At 45.6% G+C, this 17009-nt stretch overlaps 1 protein-coding gene across 2 annotated transcripts; it reads right to left on the bottom strand.

The window, feature by feature from the left end:
- Positions 1–528: 528 nt before the first annotated feature.
- LOC147030735 (DNA-directed RNA polymerases I, II, and III subunit RPABC5-like) lies at positions 529–16460 on the bottom strand. Of its 2 annotated transcripts, XM_085875094.1 has the most exons (5): positions 16422–16460; positions 14078–14152; positions 10339–10435; positions 7535–7671; positions 529–856 (listed from the first exon to the last, which is right to left on the bottom strand). In XM_085875094.1, exons 2-4 carry the CDS (start codon positions 14103–14105, stop codon positions 7563–7565), a joined length of 234 nt encoding a protein of 77 aa, XP_085731220.1. In that variant the 5' UTR covers positions 14106–14152; positions 16422–16460; the 3' UTR covers positions 529–856; positions 7535–7562. The 2 variants fall into 2 exon arrangements, with proteins under 2 accessions (XP_085731220.1, XP_085731221.1); XM_085875095.1 differs by lacking the exon at positions 529–856 and having other exon boundaries at positions 7486–7671; positions 16422–16457.
- Positions 16461–17009: the final 549 nt, after the last annotated feature.

The raw sequence follows: 17009 nt of genomic DNA on the forward strand, positions 1-17009 counted from the left end.
GAAGTATTTTGAAGAACAAGAAGAGGAACAAGAAGAGTCGTGAAATATGATACAAGACAGAAAACCACACGTGTGAAAGAGGAAGTTAAAACAATTTAAGAGACTTTCTTTTATGTATATATATATATATATATATATATATATATATATATATATTATAAACATTAGGCAATGGTAAGGTTGAGGAAAAAAAAATAATGAAGGTGTATGGTAAATATGAGTCGGCAAAAGTAAAAGGAAAATAGTAGATCGGATTTGATGAAACAACTTCCATCCTCTTCCTGGAGAGCAAACCTGCCTGAAGGCAATATCAGCAACAAGTGTGTTTCAACTCTTGGGAGAGACAGACAACTACATCTGTCCAACCTCAAGAATGAAGTTTCAAATGTCTCCCTCTTTTAAAATCTGATGGCACCTGGTTATGTCTGTCTCCTATATCTACTGCTCCTGGTGTAGATATAGAACTTATGAGAGCACATGCTCCCTCCCCACCACCTCCAATCCCTCCCCGATACAGAATCCCTCCCTAACAAGCCAACCAGACCTCTCTTCAAATGGCACCACAGCCAACTCCGCTCATGAGAAAGCTGAATGCCTCAATTCTGTGTTTGCTTCCAAATATTGAATCCCCAATCCCTCATTATCGGTACACATCTCTCCCCGTCATACCCAACTGCTCCTGGACTGTCCTTTGCACCTGAGAAGGTGAAGGTCATTTCAACCCTTGACCCTGACTCTGCTACTGGACCGGACGGCATCAGCTCACCTGCTCTGCTGCTCTTGCACATCCTCTCTCTGCCATTTTCACCCTCAGTTGTGCTTGGTCATCTTCCATCCGCCAAGAAATCCGCCATCACTGCACGACATAAAAAAGGTGCAAAAACTGATCCCCCTCAACTACAGACCTATCAACTTTCTTCAAATTATCAGCAAGGTCATGGAATAATCAATCATTGCAGTTTACATTAAACCCTTCCTTTTATACAACAACCTCATCTCAAATCACCAATTTGGTTTTGAACAAGGTCTCTCTATATTGGACATGCTAGTTCTACTCACCCAACAATGGATGGAAGCCCTCAATGTCAAACATGAGATCAGGGCCGTCTCTCTGGTCATATCTTATGCATTTGATACAGTCTGACATCCTGTCTTGCTTTCCTAACTCTCTGCCTCTAGCATACAAGCCCAATTCCACTCTTGAAATACTGACTTCCTCCACTGTCATAGCCATGTGTCTCAGCAGAATCCTTTCGTCTCCTCTCCTGAACAAGGCTGGAACATTATTTCAGCAGAGTGTTCTGAGCCCAGTCCTATTTATAATCTTCATCAACGATCTAACTGTGGAAAATCCCTTTTATGTATTTGCTGGCGACTCCACCCTCTATTACCACGATGGTATGTCAAAAAGTATTGTTACGATGGTGGAGATGTCAACGGCTTAGGTGTACAACGGTGATAAGTGCTGTTTAAGTGTCCCACACATTGAATGCTGGTTCAGTTGTAGTTAAAACTTCACCTTTGTTGTGCACTGCTCCTTCCCAATTCCATATCCAGGCGAACCAGGATGTCATCGCCGGACGCCAAAGGAAGGGAGTGCTCAATTTTTACTGTTTTCTTTCTTTCTTTAGTATGTTTATTGGGGAAATATCTCAGCCATCCTTTGAGCTCGGAAGCTAAAAATTGGGAACAAAAGTGAAACGGCAAAAAACAAAAAAGTGGCAAAAACGGTATTTATATATTTTTTGATTAATAAATTGATGAATTACTTAATTAATTACTTATTTTCTTTCTCTTCTGGCCAATATCTCAGGCACCTTTTGAGCAAGGAAGCTCATATTTGGAGAACTGTGAACAAGTGATTTGGCTATGAGGGGTATTTTTGATTTAATGTTTAATCAATTAATTATTCATTTTTCGATTAATTACTCAATTTTCAAACAGATTCAGATGAAAAAAAATGGTGGTTTAAGTATGCTATTGTTACAGCTGTGGAAATTCGCAAACCACCATTCAGGACCCGTAGGTGAGATAACTCTAAGTACATGTGTAGTTAGCCCCAAACCCGTTGTTTCGAGGGAATTTATGTGATTCATTCGGGCTGCGACGCTTTGAGTTAGGCGTTTTTCTGTTCTATCTTTATTTTGAATCAACCGCCATAACCATCAAACCACCACCAAAAACCCTCCACCACCCTCACCTCTCTCCTTCTACGGCCATTCCCGCACGACCTGTGAACGCTGAGCGTCGGGCTGTCTTGGGCTCGTTCAAGCGATACGCACCGAGCCGCGAGCGCAAATAGCGGCCTTTCCGAGGGAGAATTCGGATCAAGAATGCTACACGCCCACTTCTGATCCGTCCAATCAGCAAGCGTGGAGCGGCTTGGCCCTGCCTCCAGGCGCGTCCGTGTGAAATTAAAATATGCAAATTCTAGGATCAGGGGAGGTTCACGCCCACTTTTCCTCCGTCCAATGGGCGAGCGTGGCTCCGCCCCCGAGCTCATCCTGATCCGGAAATTTGCATATGGGTTCTCCTGCCGGCCTATAAAGCGCCAAGCGCAAAGAGAATCGCAGAGAGAGAGAGAGAGTTTTGGCAGAAGCAGAGAGTTTTGGCAGTCAAGTCGGGTTGGAGAGTGGAGTGGAGTCGGGAGGCGAAGGCGTCGAGGTGTTTTTTTTTTGTTTTTTTTTTGTATACCTTGTCGAGGCTCGTATGAGAGCGAACACACAACTCACAGCAAGGGGGCATGAGCCAAGAGGGGCGGGAGTGGAAGGGACAAAACAGTGGGGAACAGACACATCAGGTGAACTGTGGAAGGGAGAGGGATGGGGATGGGACGGGGAACATGGCGAAGAGAAGATGGACATTATAGGGACTTTCAGGAAGGAAAGCAGGGGAATTGAAGGAAGTGGGCTTGGGTGGATTATCGGGGGTAGAAAAGATCGAGGATTTGGATGGGGGAAGATAAGAGGTGGTGGTGAACAGCTGTTTTGAAAGCCTGGAGGGAAGAATGGGAAAGAATAGAGTGAGGAAGTTTATTCCAAAGGCGGGAAAAAAGAGGAATGAAAGAGTGAAGATGAGCAGTGATTTGTGATTTTGGTAGTTTTACCAGAAGGGGGTTGTTGGCGGACCTTGGGCGCCCTGTGGAAATGTGGTGGGGACAAATCGCAGAGAGAGCAGGGGGGGCAAGGCTGGAGAGGAGTCGGTTGAAGACAGAAAGACCAGCGACCAACCTGCGGTGATTGAGTGAGAGGCCCAAAGACTCAGCTTCATTGCGGGAGATGCCGATGATCTTAAATGTCCTGGTTTCGACAGCGTGAAGCCGAGAAAGGTGGGAGGCAGGAGCACTAGCCCAGAGGGGAGAGCAGTACTCCATCAGGCTATGGACAAAAGCTTTGTAAGTGGTCAGGAGCTCAAGAGGGCAGAGGAAGGACTTTGCACCACGCAGGATTCCCAGTCGGCGACTGGCTTTTGAGGCGAGGTTGGAAATGTGACTTTCCCAGGAAAGGTCATGGCAGATAGTGAGACCCAGAAGCTTGAAAGAAAAGACTTCTTCCAGAGGATTGTTGAGAAAGTGGATGGGGGGGGGGGTTCTAAACGGTCCTTTTGAAGAGACATAGTGAGAGTATGAGATTTGTCTGGATTGAAAGACATGTTCCACGTGTTGGACCAGTTTGTGATTTTATCCAGATCTGCAGTGAGCGAAGAAGCTGCTGCTTGCCGGTCTGAGGGATGACAGATGGTACGGCAGAGGGTGGAGTCATCAGAAAAGAGATATGGAGGATTTTCCAGAGAGTCGGAGAGATCATTGATGAAAACCAGAAAAAGAACAGGGCCCAGAACGCTAGCTTGAGGAGCTCCAGCCTGCACAGGAAGAGGCGATGAAAGAACTCCATTTAGGGCCACACGTTGACTGTGACAGGAGAGGAAGTCTGTGAGCCATGAGTGGAGATGGCCTTGAATACCATGGGAAGAGAGTTTGATGAGTAGTGCAGGGTGCCAGACTGTGTCAAAAGCACGTGATATGTCCAGGGATACGGCTTGGATTTCCTGTCTGGCATTGAGGACCTCCATCCATTGATGGGAGAGCAGAAGCAGCATATCCAGGGTAGAGTGACCTGGTCTGAAACCAAATTGATGATTGGAAATCAAGCCATTGGAGAAGAGGAAGGATTTCATGTCTGAAGCGATGATGGATTCCATAACCTTGCTGATGATTGGGAGAAGGCTGATTGGTCTGTAGTTCCAGGGATCTGTTTTTGCAACTTTTTTATGCAGGGCAGTGATGTTAGCAGATTTCCAAGCAGATGGCAGATGACCTTGGGCAAATGAGAGGGTGAATAGAACAGAGAGAGGGTGAACAAGAGCAGAAGAGCAGGCTTTGAGGACACGTGGGCTGATGCCGTCTGGACCGGTTGCAGAATCTGACTCGAGGTTTGAAAGCAAGCTCTCCACCTTGTCAGGAGAAAAGGATACAGAGTCCAGGGACAGTTGGGTGTGACTGGGTAAAGTGGGTAGAGAAAGTGATGGGTTTAGGACACAAGATTTAGCTGCAAACACCGAGTTTAGACATTCAGCTTTATCACGTGTGGAATCAGCAGTGCGGCCATTTGAGGTAAGGGAGGGATGGAGGGGGAGCATACACCAGAAACAGATTTGATTAAATGCCACCAGGATTTTGAGGAGGGAGAGAGGTTTGAGAGTTCAGACTTGAGATGAGAAAGATGTTGTTTTCTGGCTTGCCTGAGTGTAGATACACACTTGTTCCGAGCTTTGTGGAAGGAACTGAGATTGCCCTCAGTTGGGTTTGCTTTCAATGAGGCAAAGGCAAGTTGCTTCAGGACAACTGCCTCGCCACAAGCTTCAGTAAACCAAGGGCGGGAGGAAGGGTAGGACAACTGAACACGAGAGGGGATAAATCTGTGCATGAGGGAGAGCAAGTTTCTATGAAAGAATTCCCAGGATGAGTTGATGTTTGAGAAAGTAGTGATAGGAGACCAGTCTGTAAGTTTGATGGCTGCTTGGAGAGCTTGCCAGTCGGCTTGAGTGAAATGCCAGACTCGACGGCGGTGAGGTGGTTCTCTGATAACAGCCAGAGAGATGTCCACTTTGACAAGGACGTGGTCAGAAGAACCGATTGGAGCGAAGGAAGAGCAGCAGATATTGTCAGGGAAATTTTGTCAAAATCAGATCCAGAAGAGATGGAGGATGGGTACACATCTCTCCCTACACAGTTCTGCAGTCGGCTGAGGAGAATTGTGGGAGGAGGCCAAGGAGCTCGGGTCCGAGGCAGGGAAGACGGCGGTCGGCAACGAGGTCGCGGTGGGATCGCTCGTCGCGGGACCCAAGCCAGCCAGCCATTCTCCTCCCCCAGGGCATCAACAATTTCCCCCTTTCCCCCGTGCTGAGATAGTGCAAAAAGGGGGCCCCATTCCCACCCCACTCCAAGCGGTGCCAAAGAAACCCGCGAAGGAGCACGAAGTCAGGGCACTGCCGGGCAGCCACATTTGCAGCTCGTCACGAGGATGCGGGTAGGACCCCCCCCCCCCGGTCTCATGGACCTGGTCGCTCCTGCAGGTCCCACGCAAATATTGGCCTTCAGGCCCGTCTGCCCCCTTGCCTATGAGGGTGGCTTCTTTCCTTTGCTTTTGAGTAAATGTGTGTCGGCGCCGTCTGTGAAGTAAAACTGTATAAGTGTTGCCGTGTGTTCGCGTATTCGGTCGTAGCTCTGCATTGTTGTTTTTGTTTTAATTTGATATATGTGCATTCTGACTGTTTGACTGTATATGTGTGCTTTTCGTGGGCTGGGTAATAAATGTGCATTATTTGAATTGTTCCCCGTTTCGCTGCGTCCTTTCCTTCGTTTGAATCTCCATCTTGCTCCACGTAAAGGGTTCGTAGTAGGCTTAATACGCCCGGTAATTAATCGGAACCGTCGAGGCCGACGATAACACCGCTCGGTTATCCCGATAGTATGGAACGGGCCGCCCAAGCGGCTCGTGTCCGGAGTCGACCTGTGGTGAGGTACGATCACCCGGTTTACCATCCGCGTGGGTACTTAGGTAGGTCGAGTTTGGTGAACAACCCTATCCTACGCGGGTGGCCGATTGGCACGATTGTGATGAGCTCGAAAGGCCCACCCGTGACTGGCTCCGGGTGATAGTTCCCGGAGGGTCACGACTGAATTGTCCGTCCGGTGGGCGACGTGCCGCGATTCGAGTCACGTGGCCGATCGCACACCGGCGGGCGCGAATTCGCAACACTATTAAGAAATTAAATTTTTATGATTATTTATTTTAATTACTGAATTAATCAATTATTGTACACGGTTCCCTCCTAATTTTGTCTCCATGTTTTGCACGGTGGCATTGCCGAGAGTCGAAGGTACCCCAGCAACGTCGCGTGCTGGATGATTATTTATTACTAGATGACCTGTTGTGACAGTGGTTGATGACAAAAATCATTTCAAGAAAAAAAAGATAGCTCCAGGGGACTATACCGCTGAGGTTGTTTGCATTGATCAAATTCTCCAGAAGAGGACTTGACTGAATCGGGAATTGAATTTTTAATAATTTTTTCATTGCCAGATTTTAACAGAACTTTATACTGCACACCGCAGGAGAATGGTAAGGTGGCCCTAAAATTTTTGCGCTCTCGTGCACCGTTTTGGCTGTATTTCGGGAACATACATACAAGATGAGAGTTTTAGTAATATAATACATCGATTATTTGGCATGGGGTGGTGTACTTTGAATGTACCTCTACTTGTCTTGTTTTCTTTTATCTTTGAGTTATAGCATCATTTTTACACACCCTTCCCTGAAGCTGCATGGTGCCGGTCAGATGAACTGGATGTTGCCAATATTGGAGGGTCCGCCTTCACGGCTAAGTACTGAAGGCGGTCATTTATTTTATTTTATTTTCAAGAGGCTATACACGAACTATTTTGCATTGCAAGTTGTTGCTTTTGTAAACTCCTGATGAAAAGTAAATTTTTATCATGAACCACATCTGGTGCCCCACCTTTCTTGCTGGCTGAAAAAGAAGAGATGAACGGGGGAGTCATCAAGAGAGTTTTTGGCTCAAAGACGACACCACCATTTTTTCCTCTTTCCCTTGTGAGAAGTCTGGCAATTGAGAGATCAGACAGGCATTGGTTATGGTTCCAGACATGCCTGGTGCTGGCGTGTCTGGAACGCTGAAGTATGGAATTGCCGACCATGCCTTACAGCCAAGAAGATACCACAACACTGCAAGCCAACCAGGCCTGAAACAAAATACTTTACTTCTCTTTCTTGAGAGAGGAGGGTTGAGGATTGCAACTTCTTACTACTATGCCCACTCAAACCAAACAAGACTCACAAGGAAAGGTTATAAACAGGAACTGATTTGGGTTAACCAAACTGAAGTTGTTGATTAATTCTACAATGCAAGTAAGGAGATTAAAAAGCCTCACTGTATGAAATAAAACTACAAATGAAAGGCAAATCAATAACAAATACCAAGTTTATTAAATCAAAATGATGAAAAATTGTACATGTAGGATTTGGAGATGGGTTCCTTGACTATTTCTCGAGAGGAGTGTAGTTCAGAAGTTTCTCTATGAGGTCCACATGGGAGAGTAGCATTCGTCTGCAGCAATACCGCTTCAGACCAAGCGCATCCAAAGCGTCTCTGGAGAGATTAAACAAAAGAACAGTTGATTAAAGTCAATTTTTATTTCCCCTCTTATACGACTCTGGGTGGTGGTCTGGTAAATTTACTTTCCAGATTAAACTTTGGTTATGATGTGGAGATTAAGATAAAGAAACAAATTGATCATGCCTCCTCTGGGTGTGCCTTCATCCACAGATGTAGAAAACGACTCTTACAAAAGTGAAATCATTCAACGGAGCAAGTACATAGATGCAGAAATAGAACAAAGTATGTGAATAACTGAACATATTAATCACAAATATGCTTGGTGTTGGCTTCGTGGTTCGGGTGGTGGCTTGGGATCCTAGGATCCTGAGTTCAAGCCCCATTGGCCGCTGAATTAATATACACCAGGAGGTTGACTCAGCCTGTCATCCTTCTGAGGTCGGCAAAATGAGTACCAGTGTACTGGTAAGGGGGACACTGCATCAGTGGCATAGCCCCGTCCCAACCAATGATGCAACCAGCAGCCACAGGCTGCACTCGATAGAGAGAATCACAAATTCCAGAGCATTTTCAAAAGATTTTCAAGATCCAAAACACAACCACAACACTCAACCATCTGCATTGCTCAGGCCTAAGTCACATTTGCTCTACGGCGAGGATACGGCAGCCGTACCCCCTCTGAATTGACAGAAACGTGCAGCGGCCGCAGAGAAACTGAGGTGGCCTCAGGGTGGCCCTACGCCGTTTGGCTATCTTTTACAGGGCGTAGGGGTCGCCGTGGAATTATAACGCGGGGTTATAACTTTTTTTTTATTTCTACGTTGGCCGTAGCAATTTGACAAGCCGTGGTTGTGACGTAGTTGTGTTCCACGTCGACCGTACATAGGGCGTACGGTGGGCTTGCATTGTTTGTACGGCCGCCGTAGCCTCTTATCAATGAAAAATGAATTTTGCCCGAAAACCGAATACATTTTAAAAAACCGAACACAACGAAGCGTTCATGTTTGTTCACGCGTCTCCCCCACCTGTTCGAGCCGCGTCTTCGCGCTTTGTTCATCCAGTTCGTCGGTGGAAGGAAGTCCTCGTGAAAGGAAGTCCTCGTGAAAGGAAGGACTCGTGAAAGGAAGTCCTCGTGAAAGGAAGTCCTCGTGAAAGCATCTCTCGTGTGTCGATCGGTACTTTACCTCGTGTTTTCACCTTGATTTGTGCTGTTTTTTTTTAACTCATCTTGTGTTTTAATAATTAACAAAAAAGCAATCCGATCACGTGGTGTGACGGACTGTCGGGCAAGGATTTAATTTCACAGAAAAACCGGTTGAAATTTGGAATATTCATGATTACCTCAGCCCGATGCGTTTGATGAAAGTGATTGTGGTTCTGGGGGCATCATGCTTGATGAGCTGCCCTGGGGGCATCGCTCGCAGAGTGCGCGAGCGATCGGAACCCAGGCTGGAGCTCGAGCCTGTGTGGACCTTTGGATTGGTGATTGTACCAGTTTACATACAATACACCGACACCGAAGGTCATTTACTCATCTTATTTTACCTTAAACATGGGGAATTTCAGTTGAAAGTGTCTTGAAATTGGGGTTTCTTGGGGTCCAGGAACAGATTAATTCACTCCATTATTTCTTATTGGGAAAATAGTTTGGGAATCGAACTTTTTGCAATCCGAACAGCCTCCTGGAACGAATTAATTTCGGGTTCTGGGGACACCACGTACTGGTATATTCCGAACTGTTATATTTTTATTTCAGTAAAAAAAGAACCGTTATATATACCCACTCGTTACCATCCGTCTGGCCGCACGTTCGCCTGAGGCCCCCCTGCGGTCGCCTTGCGGGCACCTTGAGGCTACCTTGAAAATTCTATGGCCGCCACAGGGACGCCCTGCGGCTGCCGTATAATTGCTCGTGGCCGTAGATTTTGGAGACCCCACGGCCGCCGTGGCAAATGTGACTTAGGCCTAAATGAAGATGGATGGAACCACCGAATGTGTGTGCCAATCTTCTTCTTCTTCCACATGCCCCACATGTCTGCAGGTGGTACCATTTGCTAGGGATGCAGCTCTGCAGCTGATGCAGTGCCCCCTGCAGGTTGGAGCAGGAATTTTGAATTTCTTCAGTGCTTGAGGGCTCTTCTGCCCTATGTGAAGGAGACCAAGGGCTATTTAAGGTCCACCAACTAATGGCCGGCAGACGGGACACCCAGTTTAATGTTCATCCGAGGGATGGCACACATATTGATGAACCATCTTGCCCATGAAATACTGGGATGATGATTTATAGCTCAGCTGAGATTGAAACCCAGGCAAGACAACTTACAGGTGAGTGTGTGTACCTCTAGAGTCTCAACTATCCTGCCAGCCCATGTGCCAATGAGGTGATAGAAAGTTTTCAATCAGAAAAAGTGGTGCAGGTGGATTTATTTTTTCAATGCAAAAGGATATATTTCTAAAACACTGCCCGACAGGATAGCCACCTTCAAGGGGAGAGTAGATGTGAAAATGTCATTCATGATGAAAAATGTAAATTTTACTCCACTTTTGTGTTATTTTACTACGATTTTAGGTGTACACATAATAGGATGTACAATTGCACATTGGCAAAAAGATTTGCTGACAAAATGGCATGCATAGAGGTTGGCCAGTCGAAGGATAACATGAATGAATAGATACATTACAACTCATTGTTCCACTTACCCCTCTGTATATTCAGCTTGCAAAAGTCCAAGATAAGCTTCCCACTTGTTTCCCACCACCTTGCCGCACATGAAACATCGTACGGGGATGATCATGACTGAAGCAAACGGGCAATCAAACATCAATGCCAATCAAAGCAGAAGCAAACTTGAGGGGGAGCACTCGGAAGAGTGCAAAACCTCCGCCGCTAATACTGCTCGGTCACTCAAGTGAACCTGATATCCTATTCATTCAATTTGACGTCAACAGTGCTCACAGAGTTATAGTTTGCAACTTTCCCTTTTACTTTTAACTTTTACATACTCGATTCATTCGTCATAACTAGATTCCTTGAGACAGAAATTGATTTCACGTGGGTATATCCACCTGAAGTTCCAAAATCAGCCGCAATTATAATTTTGGCATGTTTTTTTGTTGGAAATCGCTTAAAACATGTAGAAATGCAAAAAAAATAGTCAAATATTTTTTCAAATTGGCCGCCATAGCGGCCATATTGGACTTTGGACCAAGTCCAAAATCTAATGGCATGATCCTTGGACAATATACCTAATCCCCCCACCAAGTTTCGTCGAAATCCGTCGAGGAGTTTTTCCGTAATACTGTTCACAAACAAACAAACAAACAAACAGAAAGGGGTGAAAAAAATGTAACCGCCGATCTTCGATGGCGGAGGTTAACAAACAACCCAAAACATGATGCAGACATTTACATACTGGAGTAGAAGGGCACTCGGTAGAGCGCTGAACTCCGCTACCGAATGCCTGATACACGAGAACATATCGGGCCCAATCAATAGATTTTAGTAATATCATGCTATACAGTACTATATTGTTGTTGGCCCTATCTCTCAAATGGTGAAGAATCACTTTAAAAATTCTCGTAGTCGGATCCGGATCCGGATCCGGATCTTCACCAAAATCTAATCAGTTCGTCCTTGTCACAAACCCATCCTGTCCACAAAATTTCATCCAGATACATCTACAACTTTTTGAGATATCCTGCACACAGACAAACAGACAGAAAGGTGTGAAAATATAACCTTCACCTTCGGTGGTGGAGGTAAAAACACAAGAACATAACCACACCAGGAGAGATTACACCTTGCTTTGAAAAAAAAAATCTCCAATCTACATTCCTCCATGAGAAAGTATTCTCAGGCTAATCATGCTTCGGGTGGTGGTTTGGGATCCTGGGGTCCTGAGTTCAAGCCCCGTTGGACGCTGATTTAAAAATACACCAGGAGGTTGACTCAGCCTGTCATCCCTCCGAGGTCGGCAAAATGAGCACCAGTGTACTGGTAAGGGGGACACTGCAGTGAGAGAGAGAGAGAGGGAGAGGGGGGAAGATAGAGGGGGGGAGAGAGAGAGAGAGAGAGAGAGAGAGAGAGAGAGAGAGAGAGAGAGAGAGAGAGAGAGAGAGAGAGAGAGAGAGAGAGAGAGAGAGAGAGAGAGAGAGAGAGAGAGAGAGAGAGAGAGAGAGAGAGAGAGAGAGAGAGAGAGAGAGAGAGAGAGAGAGAGAGAGAGAGAGAGAGAGAGAGAGAGAGAGAGAGAGAGAGAGAGAGAGAGAGAGAGAGAGAGAGAGAGAGAGAGAGAGAGAGAGAGAGAGAGAGAGAGAGAGAGAGAGAGAGAGAGAGAGAGAGAGAGAGAGAGAGAGAGAGAGAGAGAGAGAGAGAGAGAGAGAGAGAGAGAGAGAGAGAGAGAGAGAGAGAGAGAGAGAGAGAGAGAGAGAGAGAGAGAGAGAGAGAGAGAGAGAGAGAGAGAGAGAGAGAGAGAGAGAGAGAGAGAGAGAGAGAGAGAGAGAGAGAGAGAGAGAGAGAGAGAGAGAGAGAGAGAGAGACGGAGAGAGAGAGAGAGAGAGAGAGAGAGAGAGAGAGAGAGAGAGAGAGAGAGAGAGAGAGAGAGAGAGAGAGAGAGAGAGAGAGAGAGAGAGAGAGAGAGAGAGAGAGAGAGAGAGAGAGAGAGAGAGAGAGAGAGAGAGAGAGAGAGAGAGAGAGAGAGAGAGAGAGAGAGAGAGAGAGAGAGAGAGAGAGAGAGAGAGAGAGAGAGAGAGAGAGAGAGAGAGAGAGAGAGAGAGAGAGAGAGAGAGAGAGAGAGAGAGAGAGAGAGAGAGAGAGAGAGAGAGAGAGAGAGAGAGAGAGAGAGAGAGAGAGAGAGAGAGAGAGAGAGAGAGAGAGAGAGAGAGAGAGAGAGAGAGAGAGAGAGAGAGAGAGAGAGAGAGAGAGAGAGAGAGAGAGAGAGAGAGAGAGAGAGAGAGAGAGAGAGAGAGAGAGAGACAGGGACGGAGAGAGAGAGAGAGAGAGAGAGAGAGAGAGAGAGAGAGAGAGAGAGAGAGAGAGAGAGAGAGAGAGAGAGAGAGAGAGAGAGAGAGAGAGAGAGAGAGAGAGAGAGAGACGGAGAGAGAGAGAGAGAGAGAGAGAGAGAGAGAGAGAGAGAGAGAGAGAGAGAGAGAGAGAGAGAGAGAGAGAGACGGAGAGAGAGAGAGAGAGAGAGAGAGAGAGAGAGAGAGAGAGAGAGAGAGAGAGAGAGAGAGAGAGAGAGAGAGAGAGAGAGAGAGAGAGAGAGAGAGAGAGAGAGAGAGAGAGAGAGAGAGAGAGAGAGAGAGAGAGAGAGAGAGAGAGAGAGAGAGAGAGAGAGAGAGAGAGAGAGAGAGAGAGAGAGAGAGAGAGAGAGAGAGAGAGAGAGAGAGAGAGAGAGAGAGAGAGAGAGAGAGAGAGAGAGAGAGAGAGAGAGAGAGAGAGAGAGAGAGAGAGAGAGAGAGAGAGAGAGAGAGAGAGAGAGAGAGAGAGAGAGAGAGAGAGAGAGAGAGAGAGAGAGAGAGAGAGAGAGAGAGAGAGAGAGAGAGAGAGAGAGAGAGAGAGAGAGAGAGAGAGAGAGAGAGAGAGAGAGAGAGAGAGAGAGAGAGAGAGAGAGAGAGAGAGAGAGAGAGAGAGAGAGAGAGAGAGAGAGAGAGAGAGAGAGAGAGAGAGAGAGAGAGAGAGAGAGAGAGAGAGAGAGAGAGAGAGAGAGAGAGAGAGAGAGAGAGAGAGAGAGAGAGAGAGAGAGAGAGAGAGAGAGAGAGAGAGAGAGAGAGAGAGAAAGAAAGAAAAAAAAGAAAGAGTTCACATATAAACTATTTTAAATTCAGGCTGTAGCACAACAAAATGTGAAAAAGTCAAGGGGTGTGAATACCTTCTGAAGGCACTGTGTATGTACATACAATGCACTTGTTCCATTGTATCTAGATTATTATAGCAGTTCAGGGTGAATCCAAAGAAGCACCACTAAGCCAACACCAGACTAGTGTTTGTCACGAGTCCACACAAAATGATAAAGTGAAAACATGTTCTTAGAAATGTTTAAAAATTGATTGGAAATGAAATACCCAAATATCTAATTTACATAAGTATTCATTTTTACATAACAACATAAAAATACGAGGAATCCGGTTTGGAAAACTCAGCTATATGAAGTGTAAACAAGGACCTCAGATTTCACCACACATGCAACCCCCCAACACACACACACACACACACACACACACACACACACTCACACACACACACACACACACACACACACACACACACACACACACACACACACACACACACACACACAACCTGTGCACCAACTTTCGTCTAAATCCATCCACAACATTTTGAGATATCTTGTTCACAAATAGACAGACAAACTGATAGTGATGAAAACATCACCTCCGTCCACCTTTGGTGGCTGAGATAGGATTTTATAGAACACCTTACCCCACAGAGTTTTGAGGAAAAGGAGCATGTGCTGGCTCTGCAAGATGATGTAAAATTCTGACGTTTCTGGACAGACTGACAGACAGACAAAGTGAACCGAATGCTTAAGCTTGCTTTTCGAGTTGCATATGCGGGGTCATGATTGGTTGAGATGATGAAAAATTCCTTAATATTTTCGTCAAGTACTGTTAAATGGAAAGATTTTGAAAGTGCCAAAAGGCTATTTGTGTTCTACTACACTGTTCAAATATATACTGTAATCTATCCTCATAAAAGGGTGTGTGTGTGTGTGTGTGTGTGTGTGTGTGTGTGTGTGTGTGTGTGTGTGTGTGTCCGTGTCCTCCATAACTCCAAAACTATAAAACCTAGTAGCCTGAAACTTTGCATGCAAACTAAGGAAACTCCACTGTAGTGCAACAGTGAAAATTGGGTGTTTGGGTTAATTAAAACATCCCTTTTGAAGATAATTAACGACCTTATTTAATTATATCCTTCATCAGGCGATCTTTGGCTGTCTGGGGTATTAAGGTGTTTCCTGGGTAACCAACCATCACTGGTGCAGCTTTGGCATCCTTCAGATCCTGGATCTTTACACTTCATTCTTGAGGTCTTGGTATTTGGTCATTTTCTTGATTTCTGCATTGTTTAGTCCAAAATCACTGCTATTTACACCTCACTTAGGAATGCCTTCTTCTCTTATTTTTTGTGCCTAACTATGATGTGTGGTTTCAATGCTTTGTTTTCGATGTTCATGCTCGATGGAATCATTAGGTCGTTCATGAGCGGTACTTCCATGATTTCAGTCCATACTTTTGGTTAATGTTCCCACAAATTTTCTGGAACTGGGATATCAAAATTTTTGCAAATGTGCCTTTGGTTAACATTACAAACTGTTGTGTCATTGTGTGTACAGCTATTCTGACATGAGATGGTTTTATTTTTTAATTTGGGTGCAGTCGTTAAGCAGAACATATCACTCTTTGCTAATGCCACCTCTACCTCTCACCTGAATCGTTCCCCTCCCCCCCCCCTTATCACTCTCTGCCTGACCCCTCCTTACCCCCCCCCCCCTTCCGAATAAAATGCAGCACTCTCCTCCCACACCTCTGTCATTCTCACACTGTTTCTCTCTCTCTCTCTCTCTCTCTCTCTCTCTCTCTCTCTCTCTCTCTCTCTCTCTCTCTCTCTCTCTCTCTCTCTCTCTCTCTCTCTCACTCTCTCTGTCTCTCTCTCTCTCACTCTCTCTGTCTCTCTCTCTCTCACTCTCTCTCACTCTCTCTGTCTCTCTCTGTCTCTCTCTCTCTCTCACTCTCTGTCTCTCTGTCTCTCTCTCTCTCTCTCTCTCTCTCTCTCTCTCTCTCTCTCTCTCTCTCTCTCTCTCTCTCTCCCTCTCTTTGTCTCTGTCTCTCTCTCTCAAGCACACCCATCCCTCCCGCAGTGTATAGTAACATTTCGTGAGGCATTGCTCTCCCCACCTCCAAAACCCTTCCTTGCTCTTCTTCCCTTCCTAGCTTCTCGCTTCCCCTCCGTCGTCTCCCCATCCCTCCTTCCTCTCCATCCTCTCTGCCTCCCCTCCCCCTCTCTCTCTCTCGTTCTCCTTCTCCACCCAGCTCTCCTTCACACCACCTTCAGCGAAGCGGCGGGTTGTAGTTGCTCGTTAATTGAAATAAAATAAAGATTTTAATGGTTGTAGATTTTTTTTATTTTTAAGTTTACCGTCATTTATGCAGCGTCTTTTACACCACCTTATTTAGCATGTGACATGAGTTATTCGTGTCTGTTATTTGTGTCCTGTATGACATCCTTAAAATCAGTAAGTTTCCTATTTGGAATGATTTTCAATTTGCCAGCCAGGCAGGCAGACAGATTAAAAAAATTAACTTGCTTCTCGTTGCGCAAAAGTGATCGGGACTAATTCAGAGCCAAAGTATTGCTAAGCTATCGGTTTGTTTTCCGATTCGTGTTAAAAATATAACATTCAATCACAATTAAGTTGTTCCTCGATCACATGCTGAGGATTGTGGACAGACAGACAGACTGACAGACAAAGTGAACCAAATGCTTATCCCTGCTTTTCCATTTGCGTGTGCCTTTGTGGCCAGTCGGGATATCTTGTGTTGAATTGGTTGCCCTTTGTATCCGAAGAATTCCCATCACATGAAATATGCAAAGTACCTGGTTAATTTATCTCCAGTGAAAGAGCTGCTGTCCAGCGAGCAACCACACTCTACGATAGCACGCAGTGTAATCAGGTGTCAAGGAACCTCCAAGAATACAAGACCACTTACTACCCACATCCCCAGCAGGAATTTGTAATTTGTTCAGGGTGCCGGTGATAGCTCACCTGCTCTTCATGAAGGATGCGGTGGGATACGTAACGTCCACCAACTAATGCTGGCAGACAAGCTCCACATTTAAGGTCATTCTGATGGACGACACACACATTGATGCATACGCTGTCTGTGAAACACCAAGATAGAGTTATAGTTTGTAGCTGTGTCGAGATTCAATCCCAGCCGAGGCAGCTCACAGACGAGTGTGCATTCACCTCTCGGCCATCCTTGGCAATGTATAATGAATGGTGCAGGGGGAGAGGTGGATGGACCCACAAGTTGAAAATAAATTCTTTATCATTTGCAATCTCAGTTACGTATGTCCTTGGAAGCTTTTGGATGAGTTGACCGTTATTTGCTAAATTCTAAATGTGCATTTTTGTTTCATCAGTAAAACCTTGGGTGAATTTCCTGAGCTTTGTTAGATGAGCAGAAATAATTATTTTGGCATCTTTGAATCTGCATTTGTGAGATCGAAAAAATACCTGTCACGTGATAAATGAATTATTGGTGTGGCGATGATCGTCATCATTCGTATGCAGCACAAGGCTGCAGGGTCGCATCATTGGCTGAGGATGCAGCTGTGTCTCTGATGCAAT

Source organism: Eptatretus burgeri, chromosome 3 (assembly GCF_056783735.1).
Source record: "Eptatretus burgeri isolate ZD-2024b chromosome 3, Ebu_testis_v1, whole genome shotgun sequence".
Taxonomy (NCBI): domain Eukaryota; kingdom Metazoa; phylum Chordata; class Myxini; order Myxiniformes; family Myxinidae; genus Eptatretus; species Eptatretus burgeri.